This window comes from Dasypus novemcinctus, chromosome 6 (assembly GCF_030445035.2).
Source record: "Dasypus novemcinctus isolate mDasNov1 chromosome 6, mDasNov1.1.hap2, whole genome shotgun sequence".
Lineage (NCBI taxonomy): Eukaryota > Metazoa > Chordata > Mammalia > Cingulata > Dasypodidae > Dasypus > Dasypus novemcinctus.
The window spans coordinates 55,770,951-55,790,071 of NC_080678.1; the positions used below are offsets into that span (position 1 = coordinate 55,770,951).

At 38.1% G+C, this 19,121-nt stretch overlaps 1 protein-coding gene across 1 annotated transcript in view; it reads right to left on the reverse strand.

Moving 5' to 3' along the window:
* LIPM (lipase family member M) overlaps positions 1-19,121 on the reverse strand; it is a 41,035-nt gene that overhangs the window by 9,768 nt on the left and 12,146 nt on the right. The window contains exons 3-4 of the mRNA XM_058298836.2: positions 14,035-14,152; positions 996-1,194 (exon numbers count right to left, since the gene is read on the reverse strand). Coding sequence (XP_058154819.1) covers positions 996-1,194; positions 14,035-14,152 — 317 coding nt within the window. The remainder of the gene's footprint in view (positions 1-995; positions 1,195-14,034; positions 14,153-19,121) is intronic.

Genomic DNA, 19,121 nt, shown 5'->3' on the forward strand with positions numbered 1-19,121 from the left:
AGGGGAAAAGACAAAGTTAGATGAAAAGTTACAATTAAAAACAAACAAAACAGACCCACAGGTTAACAAGCAAGTTCTTGAGTGGACAGCCCCCACAGCTTGTTACTGTATCCTTCATAACACTCAGACTGGACTTAATTTGAACCTCTGATGTCTGGAGTTTCTGGGTGTCAGGCTGTTTTCTCTAGGTGTTATCACAGAGTGATAATCATTGTCAATGATTAGTTACTGAGCACATGATCTACCTCCTAAGGCAGGAGTTCTAAACTTTTTTTTGTTCCACGGCCTCCTTTGCCAGTCAGGTGAAAACCATGGACCCCTTACTAAGCCCACAAGATACTGTGTATTATTTAGTAAATATATCACCAACACAACCCCACAAGAACAATGTTTTTTGAATTTCAATTCAAGCTTATGGACCCCTTGTTAAGAACCCCTGTCTTAAGGGGCCTTACAGGTTCATTAATAAGAAAAGTATTAAAGATGCTGCAGGGCCCCTACTTTGATGAACTGTATAAAGAGCAGTTTGAATGTCAAGTAATTTAAATGAAAATGCTAATATCCTTTTGTAAGAGGGTGAGAGATGCGTTAGTCAAATTGATGGTCCCTAAGCCTTAGTAGTTTCCCTTATTTATGTCATGCTGCCTGGTCTCATCTTTGTCATTACTCACTGAAGTGTTAGTCCCAGAATATCCAACTACAAGGAGATGGACCTATATTCAGTTCTCTCATTCCAGTTTCCAATCACCTGACACCAACCACCATTCTCACCCCAGCTGCCATATCTAACTTTCTACTTGGGAAACCCAATCTTCCCCCACTGCTTCCCCTCTAACGTCAGTAAGAAAATTGTTAATTAAGACAAATGGGAGGGTATCATGTGAGGATATTGATGACTCAACCAAATTAAATTATCCAAATAATAAAGCTATAATTCTTTACCCAGTTATCCCAAAGACATCCATGCCCACCCCATTCTCAAGATTTTTGTGTACCTGAAAGCCCAAAACTCATCTTGATCTATGGAGAGGGTTTTGTGTTTCCGAGACCAGGTGTTTCCCCTGCTGTTTCCCAACCACACATCATAACCAGCATCTGCTAGGATGAAGCCCAGGCTGTTGTTGGACAGGTTGGAAATCCAGTTGCTAGCATCCCCAAGCAGGCCATGCTGCAGTAACACCACGGGCCTGACACCTGCAACAAGGAGAATTTGAAAAGTGGGATGTCTTCCACCTTTCCTATTATCCTCTAATGCATAAGGGCTTTTAAGTCAGGTACACCTATGTTCAAATCCTGATTCAATGCCCATTAGTTTAATTATCTGGGCCAAATATTTAACCTCCTGTGTCTTGATTTCCTCATCAGTAATATGGAATTTTTGTTATTATTAAATAAAAGAGTGAATGAGGAGCAGATAGCATAATGCCCGGCACAAAGAAATAATCAATTAAAGTCAGCTTCTATTGTTTTTGTGTAGTTATTATGATTACTTGCCTGGGCTCCTTGGATAATATTGGAAGTGTCCCAGGAGACAGTATAGTAGGATATATGCAGTATATATATGATGATCTAGTGATTTCCAGCTTTGGAATAATGTGTGCCTTTGTTATAATAATGCCTTCCTCCTTGGAGATATGACTAATTCCAGACCTGGGGCAGGGAAAGTAATGCATTAACTAGGAACATCTTGTTGTACCAGAAAGTTAAGTCTTCAAAGAATCAAGGGGGCATATCAAAAGGAACCAGGAACCAGCTTGAAAGGGCTCCCGTTATTCAAATCTGGGAAGATTTTAACATCCAAGCAAATAATGATAGTTACGAAATAGTCCCAGGAATGAAGTATGACTCCACAAGTCCATACAGTTATAAATACATAAACAAATAATTAGGGAAGAAGGAAAAACTTGTATTCCTAGTATAATGCCAATTAACATAGAAGGATTAATGGCGGGAAACGGACTTTGGCCCAGTGGTTAGGGCGTCCGTCTACCATATGGGAGGTCCGCGGTTCAAACCCCGGGCCTCCTTGACCCGTGTGGAGCTGGCCATGCGCAGCGCTGATGTGCGCAAGGAGTGCCGTGCCACGCAAGGGTGTCCCCCGCGTGGGGGAGCCCCACGCGCAAGGAGTGCGCCCGTGAGGAAAGCCGCCCAGCATGAAAAGAAAGAGCAGCCTGCCCAGGAATGGCACCGCCCACACTTCCCCTGCTGCTGCCGACAACAGAAGCGGACAAAGAAACAAGACGCAGCAAATAGACACCAAGAAGAGACAACCAGGGGAGGGGGGGAAATTAAATAAATAAATAAAATCTTTAAAAAAAAAAAAGAAGGATTAATGGCATTATAAAATCATCAATAGGTGCTAAAATTGGTGGGTGAAACTGAATAGGAATAGAACATTTACACAGTCTCAAAGTATCTCCCCATGAATTATTTACTAATTTAATTACATAGGAAAAATATTAACTTTACAGTAGAACAAACTGGCAGACACTACCTTAACAAAGCTAATCAAAGTTTATATTCTTAATATTGGGACAAATCAACATCATGTGCCTTATAATATGAGGCACGGAGAAGGATACTACTTGACTTCCTGCCAAATGAGGAGGTATCACACAAACCAAACTGAAGAACAGTCTATAAAATACCTGTCCAGAACTCTTTAAAAATGTCAACGTTAGAAAAGACAAAGAATGCCTAAGGGATTGTTCCAGTTTATAAAGGAGACAAAGAGATATGACAGCTTAAGGATGTTTGATCCTGGATTACATCCTTAACTTTTCTTAAAAGAGAATATCCTTGTTCTTAGGAAATATACATTAAAATATTTAGGGTATAAATGGGTGTGATGTTTCAAACTTACTCTCAAAGATTCCAAAAAAATAACATGTCAGAGAGAGAGAAAGAGGGAGGGTGAGGGAGGAAAGTGAACAGGGCAAAATATAAACAGTTGATGAATCTTGGTAGAGGACAAATGGGAGTTCCTTGAGGTATTCTTGGAAGTCTTCTGTGAGTTTGAAATTATAACGAAACAAAAATTTGTAGAAAATCAGTAAGGGATAAAGGAGGATTAATGACTATGGGTATGCTAATATATAAATACTTTTTTAAAAATTATTTATTTATTTTTTTAAAATTACATTAAAAAAATATAAGGTCCCATTCAACCCCACCGCCCCCACCCCCCACTCCCCCCACAGCAACACTCTCTCCCATCCTCATGACACATCCATTGCACCTGATAAGTACATCTCTGAGCCTCACTGCACCCCATAGTCAGTGGTATACATACTTTTTGTTATTAGCAAATACTACAGAAAAATTCATATGAATACTACACTCTTAGGAGGAAAAAAAAAACATGGCTCCGATAAGACCTGTGAGAATTAAATCGGACATGAGTGTAATGTCCACAGCTGGCTTAGAGTAAGCCTATATATTACTAGTAAAGTAATACATACTTTATATACTACTGCTGCTGTTGTTCTAGCTATACCTCTAAGGCAAGTGACCTCCTGAGGTTTAATGTGTTCATTAATAAAACCAGGAAAGAATCGTCCACCTCACAGGGCTTTGGGGGGGTCAAATGAGACCCTGTGCTTTAAGGGCTCAGCATGTTGCCTGACTCACCGTAAGCGCCTATGAGATTGCAGCTCCTGTTACTATTATACAAAGGGGAAGACCAAACCCTGAACCGAGGCATGCAGAGTCTCCTTGTAGGACAAAGGCCTTTCTACAGTGAGCTTGTCTAACATCTGGGCAATATTCATGAATTCCATTTGCCTCGTTTTAGACCTCTGGGGAAAGAACAGAGAGTCAATGAGGGCTGTGAGCACAGGACCAGGAGAAAGGGACTTGGGCTTATTTTCAGTTTTCCCCAACATCTGGTAATTTAGCTCATCCTCAGCCCTCAGGGAGGTGACTTTAGTTGTGTCAAGGCAGGGTGATCAAATCAAAGTGGATCAATGCTCCCCTTGGGGTTCTCAGTGCATCTCCTGTCTAGGGTCAGTTTGGCCCAAAGTAACAGAAAAGCTTGTACTTTTGATTCCCCTAGTGAGAGAACTGGATCATTTATATCCTTTCAGACATTTCCTAGAGTTGTGGTCTCCTCTCTCAACTATAGGCAGCAGGTGAATGTGTAAGTGCCTCACTGAAAGAAGCTGTCATTTCTGGGATGGCTGACCTATTTTCTCTCGATGTAAATATTTGAAGCTAACAACTATTATTCAATGAAGGAAAACAAAAAGGTTTTTTATTATCACAAGCTTGTAGGCATTTTTTTCAGAGTTGTTTTCAGTATGAATGTGATGGGCCCTCTTTTTTATTTTTTCAGAGTAGTTGTAGGTTTATATACAAATCATGCTTAAAATACAGAGTTTCCATATAGCCCCACTTACACACATGGTTTTCCTTATTATTAACACTTTGCCATAGTGTGGCACCTTTGTTGGAACTGATTAATTAGAATTATACTATTGCCAATTGTTTTATAGTCTACATGGGGGTTTACTGTTTGTGTTGAACAATCAGGTTTTATTTATTTAATTTTTATTCTAGTAACATATATACAACATAAAATTTCCCCTTTTAAGCACATTCAAATATATAATTCGGTGCCGATAATTACGCTCACAATTGTTCTACCCTCACCACCATTCATTTCCAAAACTCTTCCATCATCCCAAACAGAAAATCTGTACCAATTAAACATTAATTACCCATTCCTTACTCCCACTCTAGCTCCTGGTAATCTAAATTCTAGTTTTTGACTATATGAATTTTCTTATTATAATATTTCATATTGGTGAAATCATACAATATTTCTCCTTTTGTGTCTGGCTTATTTCACTCAATATGATGTTGTCAAGATTCACGCGTGTTGTCATATACATATATGTATATCAGAACTTCATTCCTTTTTATGACTGAATAATATTCCATTGTGTATATATATTGTGTATATATCAATGGAATATATATATATATATCACATTTTTTTTACCCATTCATCTCTTGATGGATTGCTTCCATCCTTTGGCAAATGAATAATGCTGCTATGAACATCAGTGTGCAAATATCTATTTGAATCCCTACTCTCAATTCTTCTGAGTTTATTCCTAGAAGTATGATTTCTGGGTCTTACGGTAATTCTATACTTAACTTTCTGAGGAACAGCCAAACTGTTTTCCACAGAATGATTAGCCCTTCTTTTGAAGGGATGGTAAATCTTTTCTCTTTCAGTGCTGGAAAGAAGAGGCAAATGTGAACTGTAGGAACAACATCAGCCGCTAGAGGAGGCATTCTGCAGACTACACAGAATATACTCATTGCTTAACCCTTGAACTCCTGGGCAATGAGTAAATAGTAAACAGGATATGAGAAAACAAATTCCTCCCATGAATGGGTGCTGCTTAGGAAATGCTGTACCCACTCAATTGCTTGGAAGAGGTGAGTGTCTGGAATGGAGGGGAAGAAGTGGGAGAGCAGACGCCTTGCCTATCCCCCTAGATTTATGGAGCTTAGTGAAAAGTTCTTTCCATGTTCACAGGCTGTTCATTTACTTATAGGAAATTCATTAATTCATTCCACATATATTCATTAGAACTACAATGTGCTGGACACTTTTTTAAGGCACTGGCTATACCCTCAAACAAAGTAGATAAGGTCTCTGTCCCACTGAGTTTACATTCTGGTTGGTGAGAGACAGATATACAAACCATAAAATAAATATCTGTCATGTCTGGTGGTTATATGTGCTATAAACAAAAATAATCAAGGCAAACTTCTGGTCGACCAAGATAACAGCATAACTTACTCCAGGGTGCTGTTCCTCCCACAGAACTTTGATCAACTAGCAAGAATTGGCAGAGCCATCATCCTCAAAACTCCAGAAAACTACTAAAATGTTTCAGTAACTGGGTGATACTGAATCAAGAAACACAGCTTTAAAAGTGGTAGGGGAAGCTCATGGTGCCCTGCCTGGCTCCTCTCACAAGTCCTCACGGATAGAGTATGGAGTCAGCCTGCATTCCCATTGTCCCTGTCCCTGTCCCAGAGGTACCAGAATAATCTCTATGTGTATACTGGGTCCTCTATGTTGGTGCCAGTCTCTCAGGTGGTAGCATGAATGACTGAACCAGGAAACTAGTCTATGGTGCCTCCTCTCAGAACTTGCCCCACAGGCAGAAACAGCTGGCAGTCACTAAAGAAGCATGAAAAGGATTTAAGAGAAAGTGGTCTGGGACTAGCTTTAATATATACAATAGAGCTGCTAGGAAGGGGAGAAAATCGATTTTATAGGAGGAATTTGAGTTCCAATAAACAGGGAAATCCCTGAGGTCCAGAGCAAACATAAACCCAGGGCAAGACCTAGGCTCAGAAAAGATGGGGGGAGGTGTCTGCACTTCACATTTACCTCAGGATGATACTGTGAAGGAGAACATCAGTCAATACAGAACAAATCTGCAAAGACTCTGAAAGGTTTTTCCATTGGTTTGTTTTGTTGACCCCTGGCACTCAAGTAGGCAAACTGTCAAATGCCAGGAACAAGGAGAGAGTTCTGAAAGCTGCAAGAAAAAGGCAAAGTGTTATGTACAAGGGAGTCCTGCCAAGTTAAGTACTGATTTCTCATCAAAACAATAGAAGCAAAAAGGCAGTGTGATGAAATATTTAAAGTGCTGAAAGAAAACAATTGCCAACGGAGAATTTTATATTTGATAAGACTGTCTGTTGTAAAGAAGGGAGACATTAAGACATTTTTAGAAAAACAAAGCTGCAGGAGTTCAACACTAGACCTGCTCCATAAGCAGTACTAAAGGGAGTTCTTGAAACTGAAGGGAAAGGACACTAGACAGTATATCAAAGATACATAAGGAAATAAAGACCTCCTGTAAAGGTAACCAAATAGGTAATTATAAATGCCAGTACTGTGTGTTTCATTTTGTTTTGTTTTGTATATAACTCCACTTTTTACTTGTTACAAGTTGTAAAATGCAAATGCATAAAAAGTAATGATAAATCTATTGTTATGGACATACAATACAGAAAGATATAATTTGTAACAAGTACAACAAAAAGGGGGATGGGGGTTACAGGAACAGTATATGTGTATGCTATTGAAGTTAAACTAGTATTAAATCAAATGTGATTGTTTTAGATTTAGGATATTAAATTTTAGCTCCATGGTAATTACAAAGAAAAGCTGTATGTAGAAAGAAATTAGAAGGTACTCGAAATGGAAGACTACAAAAAATTAAATAACTATGAAACAGAGGAATTGAGGGTAAAAAGACATAAGACATACAAAGAACAAATAGGAAAATGTCAGAAGAAAGTTCTGCATTATCAGTATCGTCTTTAAATATAAAGAGGTTTAATTCTCTAGCAAAAAGGTAAATATGAGCAGAGATAAAAAAGCATGATCCAACTAAATGCCATGTACAAGGGACTCATTTTAAATTCAAGGACACAAGTAACCTAAAGAGAAATGGGGTAACTACACTAAGACCAGACAAAATGGACTTTAAGTGAAAAACTGTTATAAAGGACAAAGAAAGTCATGATATGCTGATAAAGGGATTGATTCAACAAGAAGACATAATAATTATATGTACATATGCACCTAACTGCAGAGCCCCAAAATATACGAAGCTAATATTGACAGATTTGAAAAAAGAAATAGATGATTCTATATTAACAGAGGGTATTTCAATATACCACTTTCAATAATAGAAAGAACCTCCAGATAGAAAACCAATAAGAAAATAGAAGAAGACTGGAACAATACTAAACCAACTAGACCTGAAAGACATTGGGTATTAAGTGGTGTGTAATACAATCAGGTATGAAAACTTCATTCAACATAAGAAAAATCAATTAACATAATATATCACATTAACAGAAAGAAGGAAAAGGCAACAAATGATCCATCTAGGTTGATGCAGAAAAGGCATTTGATGAAATCCAGCATCACTTCTTTATAAAACACTTAGAACAACAGAAATAGAAGGAAACGTCCTTGACATGATAAAGGGCATATGTGAAAAACCCACAGCTAACAACATCCTCAATGGTGAAAGACTGAAACTTTCCCTCTAAAGATCAGGAATAAGATGAGGATACCCAGTGTCACCAGCTTTATTCAACATCATATGGAGAATTCTAGCTAGAGCAATAGAAAGAAATAAAATGCATCCAAATTGGAAAGGAGGAACTAAAACTTGCCCTATTTGCAGATATGATCCAAGTATATTGAAAACCCTGAAAAATCCACAAGAAATTTACTAGAACTAATAAATGATTTCAGAAAAGTGGTGGGGTACATGACCAACACGCAAAAGCCTTAGTGTTTCTATACACTAGTAATGAACAATCTGAAGAGGAAACCAAGAAAAAAATTCCACTTATAATAACAACTAAAAGAGTCAAATATCTAGGAATAAATTTAACCAAGGATATGAAGGACTTATATACAGAAAACTACAAAATATTCCTGAAAGAAATCAAAGAAGACCTCAATAAATGGAAGGATATTCATATTCATGGATTGGAAGACTAAGTATTAAGATGTCAATTCTACCCTAAGTGATTTTAAGAGTCAATCAAAATTCCAACAGCCTTCTTTGTAGGAATGGAAAAGCTAATCATCAAATTCATATGGAAGGGAAAGGACTTCCAATAGCCTAAACCATCATGAAAAAGAAAAACAAAGTTAGAGGACTTACACTACCCACTTTTAGAGCTTATTGCAAAAAACTATAGTAATTGAAACAGCATGGTACTGACATAAAGGAAGACATATACACCAATGGAATTTAACTGAGAGTTCAGAAATAAATGCTCACATCTATGGCCAATTGATTTTTGAGAAGAGTGCTAGATACGTTAATTGGGGAAAAGAATAGTTTCTTCTACAAATAGAGCTGGGAAAACTGGAATCCATATGCAAAAGAATGAAGGTGAATTCCTACCTCATCCAACACAAAAATTAACTCAAAACTGATTGTAGAAGTTTGGCATTATTTATGCATTCCAAAATCGATATTGGATTATGTTTGTGAACTGGTCTTTTCCTCTGGGCATACTAGATTATATTGGATTCAGAGGTTTACTTGATTAAAAAATTATTAACACTTTGATTGGGCCACATTAGTAGAATGTCAAGTCCTTGCCCCCTTGGTGGGCAGTGCCTCACAGAAAAAACATAATGCAGAAAAGGGAGGTTAGAGTTTTTGAGCTGGAGCCTGGAAAGTAAACAGACAGAGAAGTGAAGCAGATATGGTAAAAGGCCCCAGGAAGACTGAGGAGCAGTTTGCCTGATAATCTACAGTTGGCCTTGTGGAGAGGGCAAAGCAGCTGAGCCCAGAGAGAAGCAAGCCCCAGGAAGAGAGGAACCCAGGAAGCCTGAACCCTCACAGACATCAGCAGCCATCTTGCTCCAACATGTGAAAATAGACTTTGGTGAGGGAAGTAAAGTACGCTTTATGGCCAGGTAAGTGTAAGCTTCTACCCCAAATAAATACCCTTCTAAAAAGTCAACAGATTTCTGGTATTTTGCATCAGAACCCCTTTGGCTGACTAATACACTGATCAAAGATCTAAATATAAGAATCAGAACCATAAAATTCCCAGAAGAAAACATAGGAAAGCATCTTCTAGAACTTCTTTTAGGCAATGATTTCTTAGACCTTATACCCAAAGCTTGAGTAACAAAAGAAAAAATAGGTAAAATAAGACTTCATCAAAATCAAAAGCTTTTGTACATCAAAGGTCCTCATCATGAAAGTAAAAAGACAACCTACAGAATGAGAAAAAATATTTGGCAACCGTATATCCTATAAGGGCTTAATATCCAGAACATATAAAAAATTCCTACTACTCAACAACATAAAGACAAACAACCCAATGGAAAAATGGCCAAAGACTTGAATAGACATTTCTCCAAAGAAGATATACAAATGATCAAAAGCATATGTAAAGATGCTCAACATCATCAGACATTAGGGAAAGAGAAATTCAAACCATAATGGGATACCATGCCATACCCACTAGAATGGCTACTGTTAAGTAAAAACAAGAAGAAAAAGAATCCAACAAGTGTTGGAAAGGATGTGGAGAAAAAGAAACAAAGAAACATCTCTTCATTTTTGGTGGGAATGTAAAATGGTGTGGCAGCTGTGGAAAACAGTTTGGTACTTCCTCATAAAGTTAAGTAGAGAATTATCATATGACCCAGCAATCCCACTTTTAAGTATATGCCCAAAAGAATTGAAAGCAGGTACTCAAACAGATATTTTCACACTGATGTTCATAGTAGTATTATTCATAATTGCCAAAGCATAGCAGCAACTCAAGGGTTCATTAACTGATGAATGGATAAACACAATGTGGTTTAATGTGATTTATACATACAATGGAGTATTATTCACATAAAAAGCAATTAACTTCTAATACATATGACAACATGGATGAACCTTGAAAACATCATGTGAGTGAAAAAAAATGGGCACAAAAGGATATTGCATGTTTTCACTGATATGAAATAATGAGAATAAGCAAATTCATAGACTCAGAAACTAGAACATAGATTAGCAGGGGCCAGACAAGTGTTTGGGATTGGACATTAATGCTTAATTGGTATAAGGGTTTCTGTGTTTCTGTTTGGGGTGATGACAAAGTTTTGGTAATGGATTGTGGTGATGGTAGCATAACATTGTGAATGTAATTAACATTGCCTAATTATATATTTGAATGTGGTTGAAAAGGGAAGTTTTAGGTTGAATTTATGTTAGTGGAATAAAAATTTTTTAAATGCCATGTAGAAGACAGTGAACCCTAATGTAAATTATGAATTATATTTCATAGTCCAATTATAATAATATCCTTTATCAATTGTAACAAAGGTGCCACACTAATGCAAAGTGTTAATAATAGGGGTTATATGGAAACTCTGTATTTACCGCATGATTTTTCTGTGAACCTATAACTTCTCTAATAAAAAATTTAATTAAAAAAAGTAAGTAGGGTAAGGGAATGCGCTCAATAGGTGACTAAAAAGTAGGGTGGCGAGTGAAGAAATCTCTCACAAAATAGCCCTGGAAGAAGGACTGGGGCAAGCTATGTAGATATTGATGATATCATGGGCTGGAGGGGTTTCTGTAACTTCAAAGGCCCTGAGGTGAGAGCATGTGGGCAAGTATAAGATAGCTGTGTGGCTGGTACAAACAGAAGCATATTTTTCAAAAGCTGTACAAGTACAAATCAGAATAAAATAGAATCCTAAAGGAGTTTCAGGAAGATGGCATTGAAATAGGCAGACAAGACTCAGTTCTCTCACAAAAAACAATGGACAGAGGGCCAAAGCCCTTCTGAGGAACCTGCTTTGGGGGTCAGCAGACCAGGACAGTACTGTGCAACCCTCAGGAGGGTGAGGGACTGAAAGTTGAAGAATCCGAAACAACTGTCAGTTACTAAACCCCTGTGGTGGCCGGAAAGAGCTCCCTCTCTCCACCTTCAAGATACACAAGCTAGATAAAACCCCTGTCCCACTGCAGCAGACTGAGAGGGGAAGAGGAAGTGTGTGAAGGAGGGGAGAGAGTGGTTTTTGTTCAGTGAATTTGGCCAACAGAGCCTGCTTTGAATCTTGTTTCTGGGCAGATCAGAAACAACAGCAAGCAGAGGTTGAAAGACACACATCTGTGGAAAGTTTCACAAATGAGTGCCATCTACTGACTGCCCAGGAAACTGCAAGGAAAAATAAAACTGCTTTTAGGTCTCCCTTAACCTGAACTCCAGATAGAAAGTCTGCACCCCATTAGTGAGTCCCTGGTCTGATTTTGAAAACTTAAGCTGGACAATTTTAAGCACTCAGAATAAGTTGAACCAAAAATTAAACAAGAGTTGTGGGAAAAAAACAACACTAGGCAAGAGAGAAAAATTGACCATCAGAGTAAATTTACCAACATATTCAGGTGCCTAGACATCAGCAAAAAATTACAAATCATACTAGGAAACATGAAGAGATTGCCCAGCCAAAGAAACAACCAAATATCCTGACAAGATACAGGATTTAAAACAACAAATCAATGATAATCACACAAATCTCAAACCAAACCAAAGAATTAAAGGAAAATATAAATAAAGGGATAAAAAATATTAAGAGAGCATAAAGAAAAATCTGAAAGCCTGCAAAGAAAAGTAACAGAGCTTATGGAAATGAAAGAGTCAATGGATGAGATTAAAAATGCATTAGAGGCACATAACAGCAGATTTGAATTGCTCAAGGACAGAACTAGTGATAATGAAGACAGAACATCTGAACTTGAAAAGACAGGGGACACAGAAAGAAAAAGAATGGAAAAAATAGAACAGGTGTTCAGAGAATTGAATGACAACGTGAAACACATGAACATGCATTATCAGTATTTCAGAAGAAGAGAATGGGAAAGGAGCAGAAAGAATATTTGAGGAAATAATGACCAAAAACTTCCCAACCCTTTTGAGAGACATAAATATCAATATTGAAGAAGGACAATGCATGCCAAACAGAACAAATTCAAATAAATTTTCTCAGACACCTATTCAGAATGACAAATACCAGAGATAGGGGATTTTCAAAACATCAAGAGACAAGCAAAGCATCACAAACAAGGGAACCTCAATCAGATTAAGTGCTGACCTCTCGTCAGAAACCATGGAGGCAAGAAGAAAGTGGCATGATGTATTTAAGGTACTGAAAGAGAAAAACTGCTAGTCGAGACTTCTGTATCTGGCAAAATTGTCCTTCAAAAATGGGGGTGAGTTTAAAGTCTTCACAGACAAACAAAAACTTGAGAGAGTATGTTAACAAAAGAGCAGAATTGCAAGAGATACTAAGGGGAGTGCTGCAGCCTGAGAGGAAAAAAAACAAGGACAAGAGACTTGGAGAAGAGTGTAGAAATGAGAATTATTAGGAAGGATAAACTAAAGGGTAAAAAGACAGACAAAAGTAAGATATGACAACAGAAAATGGATGAAGTAAGCAATGTTTTTATAGTAATTGCACTGAATATTAATGGCTTGAACTACCCAATCAAAATAGAATCCTGAAGCTTCTTTACCAGCAAAGCCCAGCATTTTCTGGTCCTAGTTAAGAGCATAGATATCATAATGGCAGACAAATCTTGATGTGAATACAAGTTTTGCCGTATACTAGCAAGTAATAGCACATAGTTTCTGGGCAAATTAATTTATCTCTATAAGTTGCAGCTTCTTCATGGGGTCATTGTGAAACCTAAATGACATTAATGCAAATAAAACACTTAGCACAGTGCTTTATATATAGAAAATACACAATAAAAATTACATTCCCTACACTCATGACAGAGAGTGTGTTTACTGCTATAAACATGGAGCTAGAATATTAAAAGGAATAGAGCCAAAGTAGAAATGGAGGTGGGGTGAGCTTTATTTAGTGATGAAGGTAAAAATTTTAAAAGCCAGCAGTTGCTGAAAATTTCATATATGAGAAATGGGGGTTATATGAATTATGAAAATGTGTATCAAAAATTGAAAATGTACATACAGATCCTAGTTGTTAAAAACTCCTTAGTCAAAATCTGGGTAACACTGTAAATATTTAAATCCTCTTTGGATGGTGAACATAGAGAATGCAGGGTTGAGTACCAGTTGCCACACTGGAGTCTGCATTCTTCATGGGCAGGGGTTGATGTGGGCTGTTCAAGAGGCTCAATAAGTTGATGTCCTAGAATATCTATATAGGAGGGTTTGGGAAAAGGGGTTGAGTGCTAGAAGGGGGGCAAAGAATGGACTTTTTTGGCAGTATTTTTGAAAAGCAAATACTCTATGTTTATTTGAGATCATTGATAGGGTTGGGGGTGAAAGTGATTGCTAGACGAACTAAAACCATTCCTTGGCCCCTGCACTGAACTCCAATCTGTCTCAAGAACCGAGACTCTCTTCTTCATACTCAAGTGACAGAGAAATCACTGCTTCAGGGAAGCCTGCTTTGTTGGGATGACAGAGGATGTACCGTACCTGTTCCCTTAAGTTTCACTAAACCTTGAGGAATTCTGTTCAGAGAAAGGATATACCCATCTTCAGTTGTAACTTCATACTCCTCACAGGGATAACCTTGATGTTGGATGATTTCACTCTATGGAAAAAGCATAATTTCTCTTGAGTTCAGTTCTATATAGCTATATTCTCAATGATCTAAATGAAATGAACAGCAAACCAATCCTCAAAGCAAGCAAAAGGAAAGAAATCATAAAGATAGAGGAGAAATAAATGAAATACAGAACAAAAAAGCAATAGAGAAAACCAAAACCAAAAGTTGGTTCTTTGAGAAGATCAGTAAAATTGACAAATCCTTAGTAAGATTAACAAAGAAAAAAAAGAGACAAATAAATACAATCAGGAATGAAAGGAAGTTCTAACTGAAATAAAAAGGATCGTAATAGGATTTTTTTTTGAATGTTACATTAAAAAAATATGAGGTCCCCATAAAAAAAAAATAGAGAAAAAATACATTTAAAAAAACACAGGAAAAAAACAATAAAAAGACACCTGTGGGCAGAGGGTATAAGGGGGAATATCAGAAGAAATTATACTTTCTCAACACTTTCTTCATAGAACCAAAATTGCTCTGAAAAAATTCTATTCTGGGAAACTAGAACTAGGTTACCTGGGTCAAGGTGAGTGTAGGGAATGGGGATAATTTTAAACTGGTATAGAGTTTCTATTTGGGGTAATGGAAAAATTTGGGTGGTGATGGTAGTGACAATATTGTGAATGTAAATAACACCATTGAATTTATAATGGGAAGTGTTTAAAATTAACATTTTAAGTTATGTATATGCTACCAGAAGAATTATAGAATTGTACAACAAAAACAGTGAATCCTAACATAAACTATAGACTACAGTTAACCATAACAGGGTTTCATCAAATTTAATGAAATTACCACATTAATGCAAAGTGTTAATAGGGAAATCTGTGTGTCAAAGACAGGTGTATGAGAATTCTGTACTTTATTTGTGATATCTGTAAGTTAAAATTTCTCTAATAAAATAATTTTTAAAATTTTATTCAAAAATAAAATAAAAGTGAAGAGTAGATGCCTTGACGCTACAAGATGTAGAGAAGAAAGTCTTTGCTTTTCTCTAGCTAATTGTGTCTTTTTGGAAAAATCATTCAGACCCTTCCAGACCTCAATTACTTAATTTTTAATCTGGCGATTGGACTAGGACAGTGGTTTTCAAAGTGCAGACTCTGGACCAACAACATCAGTGTCCTTGGGAACTTGTTAGAAATGCAAATTAACAGGCTCTACCCCAGACCTACTGAATCAGGAACTCTGAGGATGAGGTCCTGCCAATTTGTGTTTTAACTAGCTTTTTAGGGAATTCTAAAACACTCTAAAGTTTGAGAACTGGATGAAAACTCCGATTCAAAAACCTGGTGAGCATCAGAATCATCTGGGGCACTTAACCGTACAGGCTCCTGGGGCCCACTTCAGGGAGGAGGTCAGATGACTCTAGGGCAGTCATTGGAGGCATGTGTTCAACTTTTGGGAATCATTGGGCCATGCATTCCTTAAGGGTTTCCAATTCAAGGACCACATATTCAAGAGCAGGGTTATTAACATTCTGGGGTCAAGGATTCCTTAGAGAATTTGAAGAGAACTACAGGAATGGATATGCATATAGACACACACACATTTTGCAAGCAATTTCAATGGTTTCAGATTCTTTGTTGCCTATTTATGAACCCCTGCTTAAGAACCCCCACTCTGTACAATAGATACATGTAGAAACTCCTTGAAAAACATGAAGCTGCAGAGATGGTTTAAGTGTTCTCACTGCTCCTCCCCATTACTGTCATCACCCAGAAAAGGAGAGAACTATTTTATCACCTTATTTTAAAAAAAAGAGCAAGAGAGGAGAAGGCCAAGTGCCTAAATGTCCATAGTAGAATGTGGGGCAATATAGCATAGTACTTAACAGAAAGGCCCTGGAGTCCCACTGCATAGTTTTAATCCTGGCTCTAACACTAATACACAAACTGGCCATATGAGCATAGGGAATTTAGTTAACATGTCCCTGTGCCTCAGTTTATTAATCTGTAAATTAGGGATACTTATGATTCATACTTCATGGAATTGCTGCAAGGAATGTAAAATAATAATGCACATATGACACTGACTATATTGCCCAGCACTTAGTAGGCACTCAAACAACATTAGCTAATACTATAATTAAAATCAATTAACCAAGTCTTATGAAATGTGGTGTGTTTTTGTGTGTGTGAGTGTTTTTCTGTGCTTGCATAGCACTGCTGTATACTTAATCTTAAAGAATTTAGAGAGCAGTGGTTCTCAAACTCAGCATGCATCAGAATTATTTGGAGGACTTGTTAAAATGCAAATTGCTGGACACCACCCTAAGAGTTCCTGATTCAGTAGGTCTCAGGTGGAGCCAAAGAATTTGTATTTCTGACCAGTTCCCAGGTGTTGCTGTTGCTTCTGGTCTCAGGATTATTCTTCAAGAACACCATTACAGCTATTTAGGGAGATAAGTATATAGAACATGAGAATGGAGGGCATCCGACAAGGCTTTAATGAGAAGGCCATGCCATGTATTAAATGAGAGATGATGGATGTGAGTGAAGGCAGGAGCAAAGGAATTCTGAGCAGGGAAAGAAACATAAGCAGGGCTATTTGGACAAGGTTTCATGGAGGAAAGAGAATTTGAGTTGGGCTTTGAGAGTTGAGTAGGAGTTACCCAAAAGAGCCAAGGTAGTAAGGACGAGGGTGTGAACATCCCAGAAGGGGAGGACCTACAGTCACAGTAAGCACTGTCTATACGCAAGAGTTGGTCAGGAAACAACACTTTACAGAAGGGCTTATGAGTATTAATGGTAAATAGACATCTGTGGATATAAAAATGTAGGCGCCAAAGTATTACATTCTAAAGTCAAAATGTGTTTGCAAATTTGTATAGCCATTTTCTGAGGGCAGTTTATCTATCTATATGAAAAACCTATCATTATATAACTTTTTTTAAAGAGTTATTTATTTTATTTTATTTCTCCCCCCCCCCCCCCGCCCCACCCCAGTTGTCTGATCTCTGTGTCTATTTGCTGCGTCTTCTTCTTTGTCCACTTCTGTTGTCAGAGGCACAGGAATCTGTGTTTCTGTGTTTCTTTTTGTTGCGTCATCTTGTGTCAGCTCTCCGTGTGTGTGGTACCATTCCTGGGCAGGCTGCACTTTCTTTCCCACTGGGTGACTCTCCTTACAGGGTGCACTCCTTGCGCGTGGGGCTTCCCTACACGGGGACACCCCTGAGTGGCACGGCACTCCTTGTGCACATCAGCACAGCACATGGGTCAAGGAGGCCCGGGGTTTGAACCGTGAACCTCCCATGTGGTAGATGGACGCCCTAACCACTGGGCCAAGTCCACTTCCCTCATTATATAACTTTTAATTTCACTGTCCATTCCCGAAAATGTAACTTAGTGAAAAAATCAGAGATATGCATTAAAACATATTTGTAAAGATGTTTAATCCAGCAATATTTAAAATAGTAAAAAATCATTCTGGGGACTGGTTAGATAAATATTTTGGTGGATATTATGATGCACCACTCAGATCTCCCTGCAGTGAAGGATGTGGGCCATCTACTGGCAGTGCTGTTGGTAGGAGCCCTCATCTGTTCAGGATGGCTTCAGTTGCAGATGGTGGCCTCCCCCAAGGTCACATCCCTTCCTGCCACATTCAGGGACTGCTCTGTGTGTGTGTGCACGCGCGCACACGCGTGTACGTGGAATGGGGATATTGGCCTGGTCATCTCAGTTCAACTGGGACAACTTGAAGGGCTGCTCTAGCTCCAGGGCTCCACGTGGAGTTGGGCAAGCCTGTTTTTGAGCCCTCATTGCAGCTCGGCTTCTCCCTTTGCCCACTCCAGCTTCTTTGCCTTCTGTTACACAGCTGTTGTTCCCAAGGGTTCCCCTGAAACACTATGCACGTGAACTCTGTCCCAGAGTCCGCTCTCTAGGAAATCCAACTTGGGACAAATATATATCCCAAAAAAATGGAATATGACATAGGCAGTTAAAAGGATGTTGTAGAAGATTATTTAAAGCCATGGGAAATTCTTCTTGATATATCTGATTAAGTAGAAAAAAAGATAACAGTAAATTATGTATGGCGCCCCCCCCCAAAAAAAAGAAACTAGAAAGATTCATAGATAAATTTAGAGGAAAGATGCAGAGTGCATGTGACAAAGCTATCAGTGGTTAATTTTGCATGCTGAGTGTTGTTCTCTTCTTGGTCAACTGCAGTTTTCAGATTTTTTATGATGAACACGTATCACTTTTGTAATAAGAAAAAAATTAATGTTTAAAAGGCCAACTAAATATGGACTCCTTTCAGCTCCTTGAATATGGTATGTTCTTAAATGTTCCAGAGTTATTCTACATGCTGCTTTCCCAGCCTGGAACACTCTTTTCAAGTGTTACCTTCTCCCACCAATGCAGCCCTAGTTTCTCAACTAATGCCAATTCATCTTTCAGATGTTAGATTAAAAAGCTCTTGTCTTAGAATAGCTTTCCTAAGCTACCTGGGTTAGTTTCCCCTATTTTATGTCCTCTTTTTTGACCTCATTTCTCTTGTAACTACTCATTAAGTATCTTTCTCGCAGTATTTTAACCTCCATGAAGTCAAATCCTTTGGTACTCTTAGTTCCCTCCCTAACCTCAATGCCTAGCACAATATCAGAGTCCTAGTAGCTGCTTGATAAATGTTTACTAGAAAAACATATGAACGAAGCCAGTTGTATACCAAAGAAGATAATAAAGCATAATCCAAATAAATCAGTACACATTGTCAAGCCAGTTAAGGCTCTGAACCTCTTTTGTTCTCTTTTGTTGAATTTACACCAACAGTTATATGACTTTCCTATTTTACTTTCCTCTCTAGGCATAGCTACTCAGTGGCAGAGCCCAATTCAATGGATTTGAGTCTTAGGCCTCCTAAAACCCCAAGAGTGTGTGAGTGCTTAGTGCACCCAGTGGGTGAGGGCTGGGCAATGGGTTCTGTCTACAGCTAAACAGTTTCCCTCCAC